At 41.2% G+C, this 19,998-nt stretch overlaps 1 protein-coding gene across 2 annotated transcripts; it reads right to left on the bottom strand.

The window, feature by feature from the left end:
• Positions 1–2,603: 2,603 nt before the first annotated feature.
• LOC120766399 lies at positions 2,604–17,841 on the bottom strand. 2 transcript variants are annotated; one of them, XM_040091847.1, is made up of 7 exons: positions 17,470–17,841; positions 11,545–11,725; positions 11,387–11,481; positions 11,018–11,195; positions 10,675–10,797; positions 3,291–3,349; positions 2,604–3,215 (listed from the first exon to the last, which is right to left on the bottom strand). In XM_040091847.1, the coding sequence occupies exons 1-7, from the start codon at positions 17,839–17,841 to the stop codon at positions 3,096–3,098; spliced, it is 1,128 nt and encodes a 375-aa protein (XP_039947781.1). In that variant the 3' UTR covers positions 2,604–3,095. The 2 variants fall into 2 exon arrangements, with proteins under 2 accessions (XP_039947781.1, XP_039947780.1); XM_040091846.1 differs by having other exon boundaries at positions 3,291–3,368; positions 10,694–10,797; positions 11,387–11,725.
• Positions 17,842–19,998: the final 2,157 nt, after the last annotated feature.

The following is a 19,998-nucleotide window of genomic DNA, read 5'->3' as shown; positions in this document are numbered from 1 at the left end:
CCTATAAAGTAGAAAATTTGTTGGATATTAAAACCAATATTTCGAATTTTTATACGAATGCAGCTAGAATTTGCTAAGATGAAACATCGTTTGTTCTGAAAACTACGTCAGAGGCTTGCGATGAAAGCTAATGAGCAAAGCTTTAGGCGCGTTTTATCAAAATTGCATATTATCAGTAAATATATAGCGCAAGAAAAAGGAACGAAAAGTGTATCGAAAAATCAGTAATGAAAAATAGTAACGGACACAACTTGGGCACATTTCTATCTATAGTAATTTGGAAAGTACGAAAGGTAACTAGTGAAGAGAGCTTTTTGAGTTTCATCGTCTTTTTAAGCATGTTCAAAAAAGCTTTTATATTAATATACTAGCAGTGAAAATTTGAATTGTCCGATTCAATTTCGTTAAAAGCGTAAAGAGCTTTTTGAGCTTTCATTGTGTGTTTATGTATGTTCAAATAGCTTTTATATTAATATCGCAGTAAAAATATTTGTTTTTATTCCAAATGTATGGCCTCTCTCTAAGTATGTAGAGAAAATCGACAATTTACTACAGAAGATTTAGAGAAATGATTCTGTGAAGAGTGTATTTTATGTCAGCTTATATGCATTTCTTAAGTGCCGGAACGGTTTTGAAAACTACTACATGTACGACCAACTATGAATATTAACTAGTCACTGCCTAATGGCGACACACGCCCGCAAAATGGGACTAACAGATCGAGATGTCTGTAGGAAATGTGTAGAGCAAGGCACCAGGGAAATAATGGAGCAGCTCTTAGGCTCTAATACCTCTGTAAACATCTGGAGTCCCCACAATATGATACACTAGAGGAGGTATCGATAGGGAGGCCACAGACCCTGTTAAAATCGCGTCAAGCCAAGGCATCCTCAGCGATAACTACACCTCTTGGACTTAGCAAGTGAACTCCATCTGGTATTAAAGAAGGACCGAACTGGTATATGCGTGACTTATTGGCCTACCAGACTAACCTAACCTACTATGAATTTTTTTGTCGCAATTTTCTACACTGATCGAAAAATACCTTTTTCAGAAGAGAAGCACATTTTCAAAAAAAAAACTTAATCAAAAACAAAATGGAAACTGGCGAAATGTAGACCTAGGTTGGCTTTTATATTTTGGAACTTGACAACCCCAGTGTTGCAATCATATACATTTTGATGATATACAAGCTCAAAACGTTTTGGTATAAGAGCGTGTTTGTTCGTGTTGACAGTTACTTAAAATATTCATATCGACCAAAAATGGAATTAATGAAATGTATGGGATCGAGATCATAGATCAGAATGAAGGTCGTCCAAAATCAGTTGTTATTCCGGAAACTATTGATGATGTGAGTAAACTGGTTTAGGTGACATTGTGTTTATGTGGCAACTAGAAGCATTAGTGGGGCCAGTATACGTTCAATTTCGCATGACCCTTTGATTGTAGAAAATTCCGATGAAAACAGGTTTTAAGTACAATAACAAATCATAGGTCTGCTAGAAACCAAGCGATAAAAATCTCTAAATTCAACGAACTTTAGTTTGATTTAAAACAAAATGATTCGAAAAATCCACCTTTTATGATAAAATTATGTGCCCTAATCATTTTCGAAACAAGCAACAAATGATTGTTGAATGCAGAAGTACATAAAAATATGCGACTTAAAATAGTTATCACGACGGATTGCAACTGTATTTGCTGTTTCCCATACACCATCAGCATGCGACTGAAAATGAATTATCAACTGTGGCGTTTTCAATATAGAGCATAAAACTTGCAACGAAAATCCAATAACACCCCAACATAATATACATTCATGTACATATATATGTTCTTATATATGTACATATGTATTTAAAGATGTGTGCAATGAAGCGCATTCGGTCAGTTGGCGGCATCGATTGAACAGCACGGGTCTGGCGCTTTAGCGAGTGGCAGCCATACATAGAGACAAAAAAAGCAACAGAGCGAATGCGGAGTCACCCTGTACGGCCAGTTTAACCAGTCCGTATTCTTTGCGCTTGTCCAACGGTTTGTTGGCCATTTGGTTTGCGCTTATTCACTGCTAATCCCTGGTGTATTGGACATTGTTATCCCCTTTTAAGCACATTGACGCCCGAAAGGATTTGCCATGCTCGTCGCTCGTCGCTGGTTTCACGCTGCTCGTTGCTCTTTGTTCATTCACTTGGTCAACAGTGTCGGAGCCGGAGACCGACACAGCCGCAGAGCAGCGCACCGCACAGCTTCGACTATGAAAGTGAATGATGTGCCTAATTTATCGCCCATCCAAACCGTTCTGTGTGTGTGTGTGTACAGTTGCAATTGGCCGCACGTTGGTCGATGCTCGATGGTTTAGTGAGTGCAGACACTTATATGTATGTGTGTGCATGCATGTATGTGTGTGTGTGTGTTTACTAGCTGTGCGTAGCGGTCCATTGGAATGACTTAAATTATTGGTGCGGATTTTAATTGAGGTTTTTGCCATTTGCATTTATGTGTGTTGGGTTCCATGCCACATCGGCCACAGCGCCGCTGCCACTGAGTGCTGCCCTTAAAACTGCAAATGAAACTAATTTATCCAGCAAACTTTATAGGCAACTACAAAAACTGCGTTATTGTTGTTGTTGTTGGCTTTGCTGTGTCTCCTTCTGCTTTGTGGCATTGCAATTTTTTGTCCGTTTTTACGTTTTGCGTCAGGCAATTCGAGAAATGGAAAATTGAATGCATAATTACAACCGCAAAGTTATTATCATTTTCGCACCATCGCCGCAACTGATGAATTATTTCCTCAACCCGCACTCCACTGCACCGCGCTGCACTTTGCGTACCTCTTGCAGCACACCTCTGCATTAAGTACGACTCGCTCACAGTTGGTTCTCGTAGATATGTTTGTCAATATCGTTCACTATCGCCCTCTTCGCCGCGCTGCTGCTGCTGCACATCGCCTCCCCTGCGTTGTCCTTGCTGACTCCCTTATCGTTTTCTGTCGCCTCTTGCGCTTGACTCACCGCCGGTGTATCCTTCCCGTTATCTGCGTCGTTCACCTCTTTTTGTTCCGTTGCCTCTGCCGCTTCGCCTTTCGCCGTGTCCTAAGGATGCTTCGTGTAATTGTTGAGTGGCATTTCGTTGACCATGGTGTGCGCCACCTCCTTGCCCCTGTCGTGTATGCCCTTGTCATGCGTTTCGCCTTTTTTCTTCTGCGTCTTCAACTATATGAAATAATTAATGAAAGATATATTGCATTGGTAAATGATTTACACAGGAGAATTTTATTTAATAGTTACTCGTCTTATTGTCTCTTCGAAATTCTGATGCGGTTCTACGCGCTTCATGGTGCTGCAGGCTTTAAACTTCTCCGCAGACTGGAAAAAATAATGATTGAGAAAAGAAGAAAGTTGTGAGTAAAACGGAAAAACTTTTACTAATTATTTAAATATATTTTTTTCATTAATTATTTTAAGCTGCTGACTTTGTACTCTTCTAGAATCAAATTTCACAAATTCAAGCTCTTGTCAATGGCACCAAGTTCAAGACCAGCACACCGAGACCCTTACATATACCACTGCTGCATGCTTTCCGCAGCCTTTTCTCTTTTTTCTCGTATGTACCTCGGGATTACTCGACAAAAAGGAGGCTCTACAAGCTTTCAGCTGTCTCCATCTAACTGATGTACTTCTGGAGTCGATTCTATGACAAAACTACTCACCAAAGAACCTACAAATGTTTGAGCGCAACTACGTTAACTCTCTTAAATACACTCTTAAAATATTTTTACAGACATTGATCCTGTCAGATAAAGTGATTTTCCATCACAATTTTGGTTGTTAAGTGGTAGTAAGATCCACTTCCCTTATTTATCTGACCATCAGTCGTTAATAAGACTGCTCCTGGCCAAAACAAGTGAGTTTATATGGCTGAGAAGCTTATGTAGCTTTGAATCAAGAGGATAGACTGTTTAAGGAGCACAACTAGTCTGATAGCCTAAAACCATAGCGGCGTTTAAGAAAGATTGCATTGTCTTAAAATTTTGACCGCATATGGCTGTCCAAACCAAAACACTGAAAAATCATTATATGAAGCACTATACATGTATAGAACATGGGGAAAAGCTCTGTTAGTGGTCCGAGTAATCACTACAGCAAATACGAAGAATGCTGTTTCGGGAAAAAAAATTTTAAAAATAAACTGGCTGTAACTCAAAAACTGCTTATCGATTTAAATTTTTAGTATATTATTTTCAAAAGTCTTATCTATGGAAATATGAAAAAAAAATTGATTTTTTTTTTATTTCACACTGGTGTGCCCCTTAAGTCGGATCCCAACACGACGGAACAGGATTCATATTTGGCCGAGGACCAAGCTGGAATAATTTAAAATTATTTTATGGTCTAAAAACAACAATAACAAAAGAAATATATATTTGAAAATTTGTCCGGAAAAGAATAGAACTGATTTTCTTCCGTCACGACTGTACTTCGGAGCGTGCTCGCACCGACTGGATTCTGTAGAGGGCGTTCTTAGCTAACGAACGAGTGGCTGATCAGTTGTTTCCGAGCACCTGGAGAGTCAGGACGAACATTTTCGCGCGACGCCGAAAAAGCAGCGTTCGTTAGAGCAGAGGTAAACGATTAAATTCTAGGTGAAACTCGGTAAATCTGCGACAGGGACGTTTGATGTGCTTAAGGTTTTGTACTCAGACCTTCGACTAATTTTGAAAATCTGTAGTTCATGACATTGTGACGGAGCACTTGAACATGCGCAAGGTATGCGCGAAGATGATCTCAAAAGTGCTCACTGATGACCAGAAACTGCGGTGTGTAAAAGTGACCCCCAATTTTTGAATAACGTAATCACAGGTGACGAGTCATGGATCTTTAAGTATGATCCCGAGACAAAGAGGCAGTCTTCCGAACGGCACATGCCACAGTAGGGATCCAAGCAGCATGCATCTCTCTGGGCTCTCAAGGCTATTCCGGAGAATGCCTTCCGTGACGCCTTCAATGCTTTGAAATCGCGCTGGCAATTCTGCATCGACGCAGAAAGATCCTATTTCGAAAGTTTTTAGAATTGTAACGATTGGTTCAATACATTTTTTTAAGTCGACTCAGTCCTATTACTTTCTGACCAATCCCTGTATCATACAATAAATCTTAAAAATTACTATAGGGGACCCAGAACGGATGTATAATAGCATTGGCCGTTGATGACGGCGACAGTGCTGACAATGCAAAGTTTTCGTCAAAATAGAATGACTATTAAGGCAGAATAACGGTTATATAAGAAAGTTAGCGTCAAAATCTAACGATGCTGCGAACCACCTTAACAAATTTTCATTATGCACCACTACATTGCCGCTTATAATTACTATTCAAATGAAGTATTTTAACGCCAACTACTTTAAAGCCATTTACCACCAACAATAACACAAAAGAAAACTTAATAACCAAGTAATGAGATGAACTTTGTGTTCGCTCACTGGCCACTGCCACTGGCACTGGCGCTGGCGCTGTGTGGCAACTTTCTAAAGGAAGGAAAATCGACCGGACAAAAGATTAGCGAGAAGCGCGATAAAAATAATAATCCAAGCGACACCTGAAACAAAAACGCTTAACACAAGCAAACAACAACAGCAACATAACCACTTCACGGCCCTCGACAGTACGCTCGCCCGCTTGTAGTGACTTGTCCAGCGAGATGCCGACGCTAAAGCGACACAGACGCCAGCTAAAATCCACCTTTCAAATAGCGATTGAAGAAAGTGGTAGAATAGAAGAAGCTGCAAACTAGTTAGTCAAAGGCGTGGGCGAAAACATGAGCCAAAGTAACATTTCCGCAGCAGACCACGTAATGAGCGAAATTCCACGGCATTTAAGCACAACTTTTAAGCAACACCAACAACTCTTATTCACTCACTCCCTCTCTCTTTCTTTCTCTAAACAACTCGCAATTCTTTTCAGTTAAAACTTTTTTTTAATAAAACCCCGAACCCGCACCTGCTTTGTGTTCATTTTGGCTTCTTGCAACAACAGGATGTCAGCGATGTGACTCCACAATGCGACAACGAGAACGGCAATAACAAATATAGCAAAAGCAAATAAAATGCAACAACAATACTAAATTGTATAAATGAAAACGAAAGGCGTTGGCAGCGAGACTACATAACTCCCAGGGATCCGAGAAGTAGTCGCTTTTGAAATTAAATTGCTGCCGTGTACCGCCAACAAACGGTAACTGAGAGACGCAGAAAAGCGCCACGAGTACTCGGAACAGCGTCATGTCTCAATGCTTGACGTCCAAGTCCGAGTCCAGAGTCGATTGCCCGAAGTCAAAGCGTATTTTCCGGCACCTCAATGCGCAGTTGAGGTAATTCACAAAAATTGACCACAAAACAAAAAAGCGCATGCAAAATAAGCACACAAAAATATTAAATAAAAATTTAGTACAAACCGCAAAGGACGGAAGAATACAAAACATCAGCGGACGACCACAAAGGCGCAAAAAAAGAACACGATTCACTTGCTGTGGGACCGAACGTGAAGTTTTACAATTTTTTTTGTAAATTTTTGTATGTGCAAGTGTGTGTGTGTGCACTTTCGGGAGGACATTGTGTCAAGCACAAATAAACACGTCCGCTGTGAAAAAGACAACAAGCCGAGCAACATTAGTAGTTGCCAGAGCCCAACAACAAGCGTTCATAAAAACATAAAACGAAACCGCAACAAAAAGCGAATTTCGTTTAAATATTAAATGAACAACTGGAAATGATTTAAAATATAAAAAGTAAGTGAATGGCTAACAAAAGCTCTTCAGAGATTCAGAAGTCAAAAATGATTGAAGCGGAGAGCTTTTTGACTGAACCCCTTTTTGATGCGCTTAGAAGTGAAGGGAATATTTTCACATGTTTTTTTTTTTGTTGTGAAGGGTGCACCATTTTGAGGTTCCCTACATTTTTAAAGAAAAAATACAGAAATTTCAAATTTAATGGGAAATGTTTATCGTCTTTCGAAAGAACATTTTTTGAATTGAGTCCAACTTTCAATGACTTCTTCGAGCATTTCGACTGGTAACTATGAAATTAACCGCGTGTTGTTTTGTCCAAGGCCTGAATCAAAGCAGAAAACAGTCTAACAACGTGAGATCACACGATCTTGGTGGCTAATCGACCGGCCCATAACGTGAAATTATCAGCTCATCGAAGCGTTCTCTCAATAAAAACATTATTTGGTGCGATGTGTGGGAAGTAGCGTGGTCTTTTTGCAACCAAATGTCGCTGAGATCACGAGCTTCAATTTCAAGCATCAAATAGTCGGTTATCATGGCACGATTACGTTTTCACCGGCATCATTTTTGAAGAAATATGTATCGATGATTCTACCGGCTCACAAACCACACCAAGCCGTTATTTTTCTGAATGAAATGGCAGCTCCTCAATCTCTTGACGTTGTTCTTCGTCGTTTCGTCCCAAATGTGGCAATTTTATTTGTTTACATACCCATTGAGCCAGAAATTTGCCTCATCGCTGAACAAAATTTGGCTCGAACACGTCGGATCCTCTTGGAATTTTTCAAGAGCCCATAGAGCAAAGAGATATCGCTTGGGAAGGTGGAACGGCTTCAGTTCTTGCACATTGCATCTGGTATTTCGTTCGCTTTTACTTCAAGATCTCGACGTAAAATGTCCCAAGACCTTCCATACGTCAGCCCGAATTGCTGCAAACGGCGCCGAATCGACCCTCCACGGTCTTCGTGCACACTCCCAGCTATGGCTGCTTTATTTTATTCACTGCGTGCTGGACATGGCCTGACGCTTGACACGGCTCAAAAAAGTCCATCTACTTGGATCACTCGCTATTTGTAATTGTAATAGTCTATATTAGTAATATTCTCTGATGACTTTGGCAAATATTATTTTTGAAACAAGATAATGAAGGTCTGGTTTTGACCTCAAAACGTTGCCTACATTTAGGAAAATATTTCAAAACGTGGCCTACATTTAAGCTGATATGGAATTTAAAAATTCTCAGGGGAAATCTTTGCTAAAAACATATAGGTTCTAATAATGTTATATGAGATCTGTACACAGCTTCATTTTGGATGTATTTTTACTATTTTTAACATTTAATTTTTAATTTTTATATATACTTACTATCAGCATTTGATTTTTAAACGAATATATGCACTATCTTTTTGATTTCTAAAACAATTTAACTAAACCTCGGATTAACTGAATACAATTTCCAACTACCAACAACAACCCACACCCTAAATAATAGACAAAATGGTGGCAACAAATGGTTGAACATGAATTACAAAGCACAATATTGAAACAACGCCGAAGTGTGCGTAAAAAGATACGAGTTGGAGGTGTTAAGGGAAAAGAAAAAAGTTAACCAAGAGAGGTACACATATTTGCTGTAAAAACAAAAACACGAAATTTCGGTCAAAAAACTTTAGGCGGACGCGCAGCCCAAAACAATGGGAAAGCCATAAAAGGCAAACATACCGAAAAAAGAGTAACCGCATAAATGTGCACGAGACCGCAATGACAACAGCGCGACGTAAAGGTGCAAATGAACAAAATCCTCTGCAAGCCCACACGGCAATCCAATTTGTGCCCCAACAATTCGAATATGGTTAGGACGAAAATGAAAATACCGGAAAGAGCAACATTGGACTGTGGCATATGTAAAAAGCAACGCAAATGAAAGAAGTAAACAACAAAGCGAAAAAACAAGCGAACTACATTAAGCTGTCTACTCCCCCACTAAACAACCGCACATGATATTTGTGTCTAGCTGTTACGAGTATATATATTAAATATGCTCCAACACCCTCTCTTGCTTTGCTCAAGGCGCTCAAAACACATCCGCAACTTGAGCAACTAGAAAATAGTTGTTTCCCTCGTTTACCTGAAATTGTTGCAATTTAAAGTTTGAGCAATAAAAGTCATATGAAGTATGTTAGGGGGAGCACACACACACTTAAGGAAGCCATCATCAACTAGATTAGAGTAACAATTGCAGTTGTTGTTCGCACGCAAACTTTGAAGAAGTGGCAATTACTTTTAATTGCCACCGAGCTACTTAACGGGTTAACTGTATGAGTATTTGGCGAATTAATAAGAAAATTGTAGCTATTCAAGTGAAGTGTAAATTAGGAGTATTAGACTATTTTCAAATGAGAAAATATGTTTTTATCTAAAGACAATAATGCATTCAGAATAATTTTTTGGCAAAACAGACATATACATACGTCAATCAGGGTGCATGACCATAGCGGAATCGTCGGAAATTGCATAGCCAATGAATTTGTAAGAAAAAGCAACAATAGTCAAATTCCATGAAGATGGAAACGAGCAGTGGTGAGCTCAGCAAGTACTTGTGCGTTTGCGAAAACCTTCTGACGTTCTGAGGAAGACTCATATCGCCGCAAAGATAGGCGTCCTAACGGGACACTGTCTCCCATTGGCACTCATTCGGTGAGGCTAAAGATTTTGGAGGATGCAACATGTCGAAGTTGCAATATGAAGATAAGATGGAAACATCTAAACACTTGTTGCTTTACTGTCCAGCTTTCGCCAGACTAAGTTGAAAGCATCTTGTATGCTTTACTTTTTACGAGGCCGGACAGTCGGCTGAAAGAAATATAGTCCGTCTTGTAGACGTTTTGTCGGCATGCTACTGACTTTTTTATCCATACCCAACCTATATATGTGAACAAATCAAGTTAGTTGTTCGACAAATTATATTTTATATTTTTAACGAGGAGCGATAACAAACTTATGTGAAGCCATACGATAAGACCCATAAAGTTTTCGCCTGCGTCTGACATTGGTGTGTAACGTTATAGATGAAAGGAGTCAATAACTTGATTAGTAATTAGTTACTATGAGCAATTGACATTTCATTCGCTTGAGATGTTCGATGTCACAAACTTTTCTTTTTTATTGTTGATTATAACCTTAAGCAAACGAATCTGTATAAATAAATGTTTTTAATGTCAAATTGACCAGAATTGTGATCTTAAGCGGAAACGTAGAAAAGGTATAGTGAAAATGTTGATAAAGCTTCACATGAGAAACTTTCCTTCCTTTTTCGATCCGAACAAACGAACTAATGACTTTAATTTCAGCACTTGTGAGTAAAACGTCCGAGAACTATTTTCCACAGATCACACGTGAGTCGTGTCCAGGTGTCATATTATTTTTGTTCAATTTGGCATTTCATTATAAAAAACTTAAGCCCAAACAGCATTTAAAAATTGTTCAATTCAATTTCACGTTTTAGGCCGACCGATTGGCAACCAAGGTCGTCTGATATTACAACGTTATACTTTTTCCTGTGGGGATGGGATATGTAAGGTCTGAAGTCTATGCGGGCAATCCCGCTTCGATTCACGCTACAAAGCATCACGTATGTCATTTGCTAGTAACCAGCCGAAATGCTCAAATGATTAATCGAAAATTAGACTCACGGATGGACCTGAGACTTAGCGCCGGCCAACATTTGGAAGAGATAATTTTCAAAAATTAATTCCAAAGAATGTTCTTTCGAATGATAATAAACATTCTCCATTAAATTTGAAGTTTCTGTGTTTTTCTTTAAAAAAGTAGGGTACGCCGAAATGGATCACCCTTTATTTACCGAGCTTTATGTGCCTCAATGAAGACACTTAGATCTTTGACTTACCTTCAATTGCATTTCTTCGTTTGGGTTATTTTCTTCAGCACCTTTGTTCAGACCGCTGAGGAAACGCGCAAACACCGTACGTCTTTTATTCCGATTACGGCCCTCTGGTTAGAAGAGAAATGGAAAGTATTAAAAATAATAATTTATGTTGAAATAAGTCAGTTTGTTTTCCTTGAAAAGAAATATAGAAATATCTTCAAAAATATTGTGTGAAAATCTTCTAAGAGTATGTATAAATCGCGTTTTTAAAATTCCGTGCTCTTAAATTCACACACGCACACATTTAACCGCATACTGACATTGTTATTTCCATGATGCACCTACCTGTTGCCGAGAAATCGTAGAAGAAATTCCGCCTAGCGCCCGGATAGCTGTGCTGCATGCCATTCAGGTTAACCGCCGATTTCGAATCAATTGCACTTCTGGCCATGCGATTTGCCAAATCGTTTTGCGCAAAGCTGTAGATTTCATTCTCCTCACGATTGGAAAGGCAACTCGATGGCTGCAAACGGCCATAAAAAAACCAGAAAAAGTGTTGGTAAAAAAAAAAACACCAAAAAAAGACACAACAACAACCACAGAAAATAAATCAACAACATCATTTGATAAAGTGCATGCAATCAAAATGTGAGGAAAAAAGCAAACTTGAACTGCCCCCGGTTTTGAGCACGGGCATACACGGCGTATACGTACCAAATATTTTCCAGGCACATACAATGGTTGGCTGTGACTTGTCGGCAGAGTTGATTGATTTGCGATATTGCCGCCAATAATGCCGAATCCAACACCTACGCCGCCGCCGCCACCGCCACCGCCCATCATCCCCGACATGACGCTGACACCGATGCCGCCACTGCTGCTGCTGCCGCCCGCGCGCCGCGACAAAGTGTGGCCGGTCGAAATGCGCACATGGCGCTCCTTCCACTTGGAAACGCGCACCTCCTCGATGGCGTCCAACACGTCCTCGTACGGCATATTAATCTGTTTGCTGTAGTGCGCAGCAAGGCCCTCCAAATAGCCGCGTTTGCCCTCCTGCAACAAGAAACACACAAGAAGCAGAACAAATCGAATGTGAGTGTGCAAAAAATCTTCCAAAAAGCTCGTGAGCTGTATCAGAGTAACAGTAACAGTAACTTGAAAGGCAATCAGCGTAGGTGGGCAGTAATAAAAAGCGACGCGCTGCAACTCTTTACAAGCGCGTAAATTTCAAACGAAGGCACGTGTGAAAGGCGCCCAGCCGAGGTTAATGGAGGCTAAATTTGTTAAAGTGCATGCAATACATCAGCAGAATCGCTTCTTAATTCATAGTCACACATACTGATGTAAATATCAAAGCGTTTTGAGCCACCGCCTGCCTTTAGCTAACAAGAAAAGTTCATACATATCTCCTGGTAATTACTAAGGAGCTGCCACTTCACCGCAGACAAATGTAATAAACACACTCTGGCGCTACTATTTTTGTATAAGTATGTATAGGGTGCTGTGTGCTGTGTCTATAACACGAAATATTTAAATTTGTAATTATGGAAATGCTAAGTTGCGATGAGTGGCGGTGATGAGTCATCGTCATCGTCGTCAACAGCAAACTAAATAGTTGCAGCATTTGAGCCGCTTGTGAGGCATTGCACTTGCTTCAAGTGTGTTGTTTTGCCTCGACATCGCACACACACACATATGCAAATGCAGCTCTCAGACACACTACTGCATACATCCAACCACTTGACATTGAACTGTCACATTGCCATGCCGCCATTTCATTCTATGTGCCGAGCGTTGCCATATTTCAAATACGAGAGTGTACTGCAAATCGCGGTCTATACATCGTGGGACTCATATGCGCCACGCCGCCGACAATTGGCTGTCTTACCATCTGCATGTGAGTTTGAGTGTTGTTCATGTACCTTTGTGAGTTTCTTCAAGTGCAATTAGTTGAGACGCGCTCGAGTAATCTGGCAACAAAATTCATAAGCCGCCAGACAAATTGTCTGAAGCACATTAGATACATATGTATGTAGCATTCTCTTAATGTGGGTGCATAAACACCTATACATTTACTATCTAAATACAATTATTGCCAGCTTTTGTTTAAGCTCAGTTAAGACTTTGTTTCAGAGAAGCATCACATAACCCTGCCACAACTTTGATTCACAGGGAACTTTGTATTACGAAAAAAATTATTTAACACTTGGATTTTTTAACATTATATATTCCGTCAGAAGAGTTTGTGCTTGCGTAGGTTTTCGCTTACAAAATGTGCAGAACTGTCTAACAACGACCTAAATGTGACCGGAAACTAATTTACCATTCGACTCTATGAAACACTACCTAAACCCAGACTCGAAGCGGCTATCGACGAAGCTGGAGGACTGTCTCCTTGACAACACGGCTTTAAACCCGCCAGATTAATCGTAGTAGCTATAAAATGCATAAATGAATGCGTAAAAGCCGCGCATCACCGAAACGCCTTCAACAGCGCTAGGTGGGTGAATAAGGTCGACGCTCTCGAAAAAAACAAAAAAATCCTCGACTACCTCAGGAATGTGGTTCGGGCCTACCTTACTGTCCGAAACTGCTGCCGGACCCAAAGCACGGCAGAGGTTTTAGATGGGTCTCGAACCCGACCAAGGTGGTTAGTGTGTCTATTCCACACTGCCAATTGGTACTAAAAATGCTTAGCATTCTCAGGGCGCTGATCAACGCATTGATTTGATCCGCTGTGCCACATGTAGGCACTTTTGAGCGCTATGAGGTAAAGCAGTTACCGACGTTAAACACACCGGACGTTGTCCGAAACTGCCATACCGAATTAGAGAATGATCACGACAGATAGCGGTCACTCTCAGAAGCAGCACAAGGATCCATTCTAGCCCATACTTGTGGAACATCAACTACGACGCTATACTAAAACTCGAAATGCCAGACGAACGTGGACGTCATTGTTGCAGTAATTATTGCAAGAAACACAGAAGAAGTGCTGAGAAAGCTTAATCAGTTCATGATACGAACGCAAGCATGACTCGACTCACACAACCTCCAGCTTGATACGGAAAAGAACAGTGTTACTACTGCTAACAAATAAGCACATACTCCTTGAAATAAGTATGCAAACGACTAAAGATATTCTTAGGACACAAAAAGCAGTAAACTACCTAGGTGTAAGACTAGACCGCAGACTAATCTTCTTGGTACAAATCCAACACGACACAGGAAAGGCAGCGAAGATCACCTCCCATGAAAAGACTAATGGCCAACATAGGAGGCCCTAGCCAGGCAAAGAGAAAGCTCCTAACGTTGACGACAATCAGCGTCATGCCTATACTACGACGCGACAGAAGACGAACACACATTCCTTGAATGTGTGGGCCGCCAATGAGAACACACCACCATAGAAGACAATTTAATCAGTGCCATGCTGGAGAGTGAAGCAAACTGGGGGATTATCAACAAATTCACAGCAAAAATCGGGACGTGGACGCAGGTGCGCAGCGTTAAATCTCTCAATGAGAAAAATGGTACGCCAAGTAATGCTAATGGTGTGCAGCACTTATGATGCGGAAGGCATTTTCCACCCCCTCACCCACAAAATAAGAAATCTCAACAATCAAGATTTTATGTGACCCCTTCTAGCCGAAATGAGAAATCATACAAAATCGGTCAACAATGTTGCTCATGCTAACATACTTTCCAGCACACGTTATTCCATCACTATCCAATCGTAAAACATAGTCTATCATGCCGTCATTAGTGAAATTGTATGCGGTTAAGATTTATGTGTAAGAGATTGTACAAGTTATGCAAATAGTCATTCAAGCACAAAGCACTTGAAATAACTGAAATAGAGAACTATTTACACATATGCACCTAGATCCATGTGAAAGCGCATTCTTGCACTAATGTGCGTGGAAAATATCTGTGTCAATGTATCAGGGGCAAACACCTGCCGTACGCTTGAATGCAACGCACCCCAACGGCATTCCAACTTGGTGATCTAGTCAACTTTAAAGAGTTTTTAGTCCGCTTTAAGCCAGCGATTTCAATCGCACTACAACAGTTATTCATCAACAACAGTATGTGCAGCCCGCTCCTCCACCGATGCTGTCACATTGAAGTCGTCTAAGTAAAGTCATCAAAAACGCATTTTCCTTTCCGAAAGTTTGCAGCCTTCTCTCTTACGCGCATAAACAGCTACAACCGTATTTGTTGCACGTTCACAAGCGCAACCTACAAGACACACACGCTGTCAATACGTCACTGCAGCTCCGGCTCCTGCTCCTGCTATACACGCTGCCACTGAAGCCGCAGCTGTTGAAAGCGTAATTGAGACGTGTTGCCATATTCTGTGATGTGGATGCATTTTGTACACAACAACGCCGCTTTACGCCACATGCAGTAGCTACTTTCTTGCGTGCCACATTATACTTGGAGCGCTGAAGTCGCTATCTTCGTAAGGTTCTGCAAAGCGCAAAGGGCGACAAGCGCAGATATAATAAGATAACCACGCACGTTCGACATCTTGGAAAATTATTATTCTTGCTGCGGCAATTTGACGAGCAGCAGCGCGCACATGCAGCGGGGGCGCGCAGATAATGGCGCTGCAATGTGTTTGCCAATCTGAAACACATTGCCGGGTAAACGCGTCTGCCGTTGACACGCCAGTGCAAATCTGCAGGAGCTGCCGCGCGCCTACCTTCAGCCATGACACTGAGTACGCAGGAGTCTAGGCGACTATGAGTAACTGTAATTAGCAGCTTGGCGCTCAAGCGGATGCGTGTATTTATATTCTCTTTAAAAGTATATATGTACATACTTATACACATGTATTTGTTTGCAAACTTACCGCGGGCATAAAGTTTTCGAAATCTCTTCCTTCCTTAGACACCGCTTGCAGCGGCGCTTGGCGGGCTTACCAATCGATAGTCGCGCTGTTTGTGCCACTTAACGCAAATCCTATGCGTTGCTTCTTTTTGTTTGTGTGTTTGCCATTAACGGAACTTGAGACGTTAATGTTTACATTGCTCGGAGGTTGCTGGGTATAAAAGCTGCGAGAAGAACGTTGATAAGGCACGTTTCGATTATGCTTAGCGCCATCACAGGTCTCACGGGTTATTGTTGGGCGAAACTAATAACAAACACTTTAACTCTTGCATTCAACATTCGTCACACTTTAACAGGCTTTCGGAAGGTGTTTGGATTTATTACATAAAGAACACCGCGCTTAAATGATCTTTGGTGACCTTGTGACAATACGTAATCCGGTACGTTCAAAGACCTAAGTATTGTAGAGTTTGACTAGACGGTAGATTTTGACTATATGTAGTGCACTCTGAAACCAGGCTAATAATTCACCTCCGAAGACATGAACTATAATCATTTATTAAGAAAGCAAAAGAAGAAGGGAAAGTTCTCTGAGCGCCATTTACTTGGGAGTGGCCGGAAACGATTCTTTTTCATATCACTCAAGCACCTCACGCTTTCTGGTCTTAGACCAAGTATCCTCAGGGTTAAATGAGAAGGCGAACCATCCCTTCTCAGGGTTGAACGCTGGGCTTGGAACCCGCTACGTAAAAAACGCCCCAATGAAAAGGAAGCAACAGTCTGGGAAGAGAGACCCCTCTCCTGATGACGACCATGGCAAACGCCTTAAGCATTTCTATTAAGGGCATGCACCTGGAATGTCCGGTCTCTTAATTGGGTAGGTGCCGCTGCCCAGCTGTTGATATCATCAGAAAAGTAAAAAGGCTGACATCACCGCCGTCCAAGAAATGCGATGGACGGGACAAGGACAGAGACGAGTAGGTCCTTGTGGCATTTACTATAGCAACCATATAAAGGATCGCAAATTTGGTGTGGGATTCGTGGTGAGAGAGAGACTCCGTCGCCGAGAACTGTCATTCACCCCGGTGGATGAACGTCTAGACACAATCCGCATCAAAGTTCTAGTGCCCCCGCCGCGATGGAAGAAAATTACGATATGACCAAAGATGCCTTCTATGAGTGCTTGGAGCGGATCTATGAGAACTGCCAAAATCATGCTTGGCGATTTTAACGCCAGGGTGAGCAAAGAAGGTATCTTTGGAAAGAAGCATTTCCAAATGTGTTGAGGCTGAACGACTTCGCCGAGGCCCGAAATATGGTTATCTGTAATACTAGATTCCATCATACCAAAATTCATCAAGCTACCTGGTTGTCATCTGGAAAAGCCACCAACCAGATCGATCATGTTGTGATAGACGGAAGACAAGTCTCCAGTGTTTTAGACGTGAGTACGCTCCGAGGTCCAAGCATCGACTCGAACCACTATCTTGTTGCAGCCAAGATACGCACCCGCCTCTGTGCAGCAAAAACTGCAGGAAACATACTCAAGGAAGGTTTAATCAAAAACCTTCAATTACAACGGACAGCCGAATGATTTTCTACTCGACCCGCACTCCTGCTCTCTAAGAGCACTAGTCAGTAACTCGGCTCTAATAAAGAAGAAGAGAAGAAGACTTTAAAATTATAATTGGGAAATCTTTATCTTCCGCACAACCGATTATCGATTAACGATCAGCTCTAATATTTGTTTATTTACAGTGTGGACAATAACCCGAAGAGTTGCGTTCCAATTTCAAAACGATTTCAATTTGATTCGGATTGACTCCACGAAATAACGATACTAGCAAATATTATCCCATTTTTTTGGTACTTCTAAAAATTTGTCATAAAAGACTAAGGACAAGTGTCTTGCTACCGCAAATCAACGACCTCAAATCTAAATATTCCTGTAAGATACTTACCGGCGTCGAATAGGGATGCGCCGTCAACCGAATGCCATCGGCCTCCAAATGACGCTTCATAATAGCCTCCAGCTCCTTCATTGTCGTCGGCGCATCACAATCGGTTGCCAAAATCTCATTGCTACTGCTCAGCGCCTTCGGATCGTTGATCATCACATACACAATGGCGGCGCCCTTCTCGCGCAACGAACGCACACTCTTCAGCAGTTTGTTGCGATGTTGCACCGTATCCACACCGATTGCGTCCAAGTCAATCTCGCCAATTTGTTTGCAGATCTCCAGTTCATCGTAGCCGTTCTCCATGAAACTCTCGGCATACTGTTGCATGCCAATGGCACGCAACCACTCGCAGACGATGTTATTGTGTGGCATATTGGCGTTTTCGTATCACGTGGCCGTTAGCGCGCAGCTGCTGCTAGTAGCGGACGTATTCGGTGGCGGGAAGGTGATGTCGAGCGGTGCAAAACTTACCTTCGGCGTTTTTATTGCAGGTTTCGTTTTAGTCGATTTCGTTGTTGTTGTGGATGTTGAAGCGCCCGATACCAATGCCGATGCAGTCGGTGCGGTGGGTGTGCTGAGTTGCAAGCACGCGGCCGAAGTGTTGCCGCTGCTGCTGCTGGCGTTGTACGAGGTGGCTGTTGAAGTGGAGCTAGCGCTGGACGCAACAGAGTGGCTGTAACTGAGATTTGTAGTTGCCTTCATAGCATCTGCGTTCGTGCGGTGTTGGCGAGTGGGGCAGGAAGAGTCAATTGCTATTGCAGAGCGGGCATACAAAACTGAAAGAGGAGAGTGTGATTTATTGATCTTCATAATTATGGATTGGAAAAGTGTAAAGTAAACAATAAACTAAAGCATTTTGGTGTGACATCCCGAACTAAATAATAAAATATAAATTCCTCTCCCTGCAAGGTTTGCAAATATTTTACCCGAACAGAGAGCTGCCTCTCTCCTGGTATGTGGTAGTTCTCTTCCCTACTTATTCAACTTTATTTAACTTTATTTTTATGATTTTCGGATTGCTGAATTTAAAACGTCCTTTTGCGTGTCTGTCAAAGTCAATGTGGGTCAAGTACTTCTCTCTCTTTCGGAAACATCCTTCAGGCTTGTGTCGTCTACATAAACGGCAGCTTTCTGTGAATTTCACCTAAAGTAATATTACATTTTTTACTGCTCCCAAAATCATTTCAAAATAGTTTTTATTGTTGTTATTGTCCTTTCAACGTCAATTACAATTAAATGTACACATCCAAACCGAATGCTAATGAATATTTGGCAAATTTTGAGAAAACTTTCTTAATTTCCTTCCATGAAATGTTTGCTTGTGGCAAAGGCCAACACACGCATATTGGATATGGAAATGCGAATCTGCTAACGCAAGAAGGTAAAAGTGTTTTGACATCGGTCAATTTGAATAACTGACACAGCTATATGAATATTTATGTCTACATATGTAAAGATTAGGGTGGTTCATAAATGTGGAAATAAAAGTTTTACATCAGAGTTGTCTAAACTTCCCTAAATACCATAAAACAGAGGACTATTTAGTTTAGGTTAGATTATACTGATCTAACTCTAACTAATTGCATACATAGACTCACTGGTTCTTAATAATGCGAGATGGAAGTTCAGTGTAATTTGAGATGAAGTATTCGTCATAGAGCATGTCAACACTTTTTGCGAACTTTAAGAGCGACTTGATATCTAATTTTGTCTAGCCTCTTGAACTGCGAAGCTCCTAGATATTTAAGACGAGTTTTAGATAATGATGTACAGCGGAATAGAAGGGGTTTCAGCGTCTCTCTCAAACCTACTTCTCGTCACTTTCTGTATATATAGTCGTTACTTATGCCCATGCGGCTCGCAAGAGACTTACCCTGAGCCGTCTAGCACCCTTTCAGAAATTTCATTGTCTACCGTTTTTGGTGACTTTCATATTTCCTGTAATTGTTCGGTAGCTAGGCGGCTGGCACTTTTAGCAATCTCTGTTTCCTTTCCCGAAATTTCTTTGTGGCCTGGAACCCAGTATAAATGCAGCCGCTTTCACGCAGCCATTACATCTACTGCCTCCCAGCTTCTAAGGTCTCTCTCTGACGACTGACTCAGATGTGAGATTATTGATGTAACTTCTTTACGCCAAAGACTTCCGCATGCGGTATTCCATTGAGCTTAGATTCCGACTGCCACTCTATTAGCCATTTCGGGATTATTTGTAATATCTATATGTTTAAAGCCATTCCGAATGACTAAGGGCTTTTTTGATCGAAATGGGTATTGAGCGTAGGTAACTCTACAGTCGACGTCAAACAGATCCCTATAACGTAGTGAATTCATTAGTCTCCAAGTAATCACTGTAACAAATTTGAAAATTGCTATACTGAAGGAGTTGATTGAACGAAGCGGCTTCACTTTAGAAAATTTACATGACATTTAAGGGATTACATGAGTTTACGGATTTCAAAAAATTTTTTTTTCTTTATTGTCTTATTAAAATCTACAACACCTACATATTGTCCTAAATTTTCAAGCTGA

Source organism: Bactrocera tryoni, chromosome 1, assembly GCF_016617805.1.
Source record: "Bactrocera tryoni isolate S06 chromosome 1, CSIRO_BtryS06_freeze2, whole genome shotgun sequence".
Classification (NCBI taxonomy): Eukaryota; Metazoa; Arthropoda; class Insecta; order Diptera; family Tephritidae; genus Bactrocera; species Bactrocera tryoni.
This window is presented reverse-complemented; position numbering and strand designations above follow the sequence as displayed.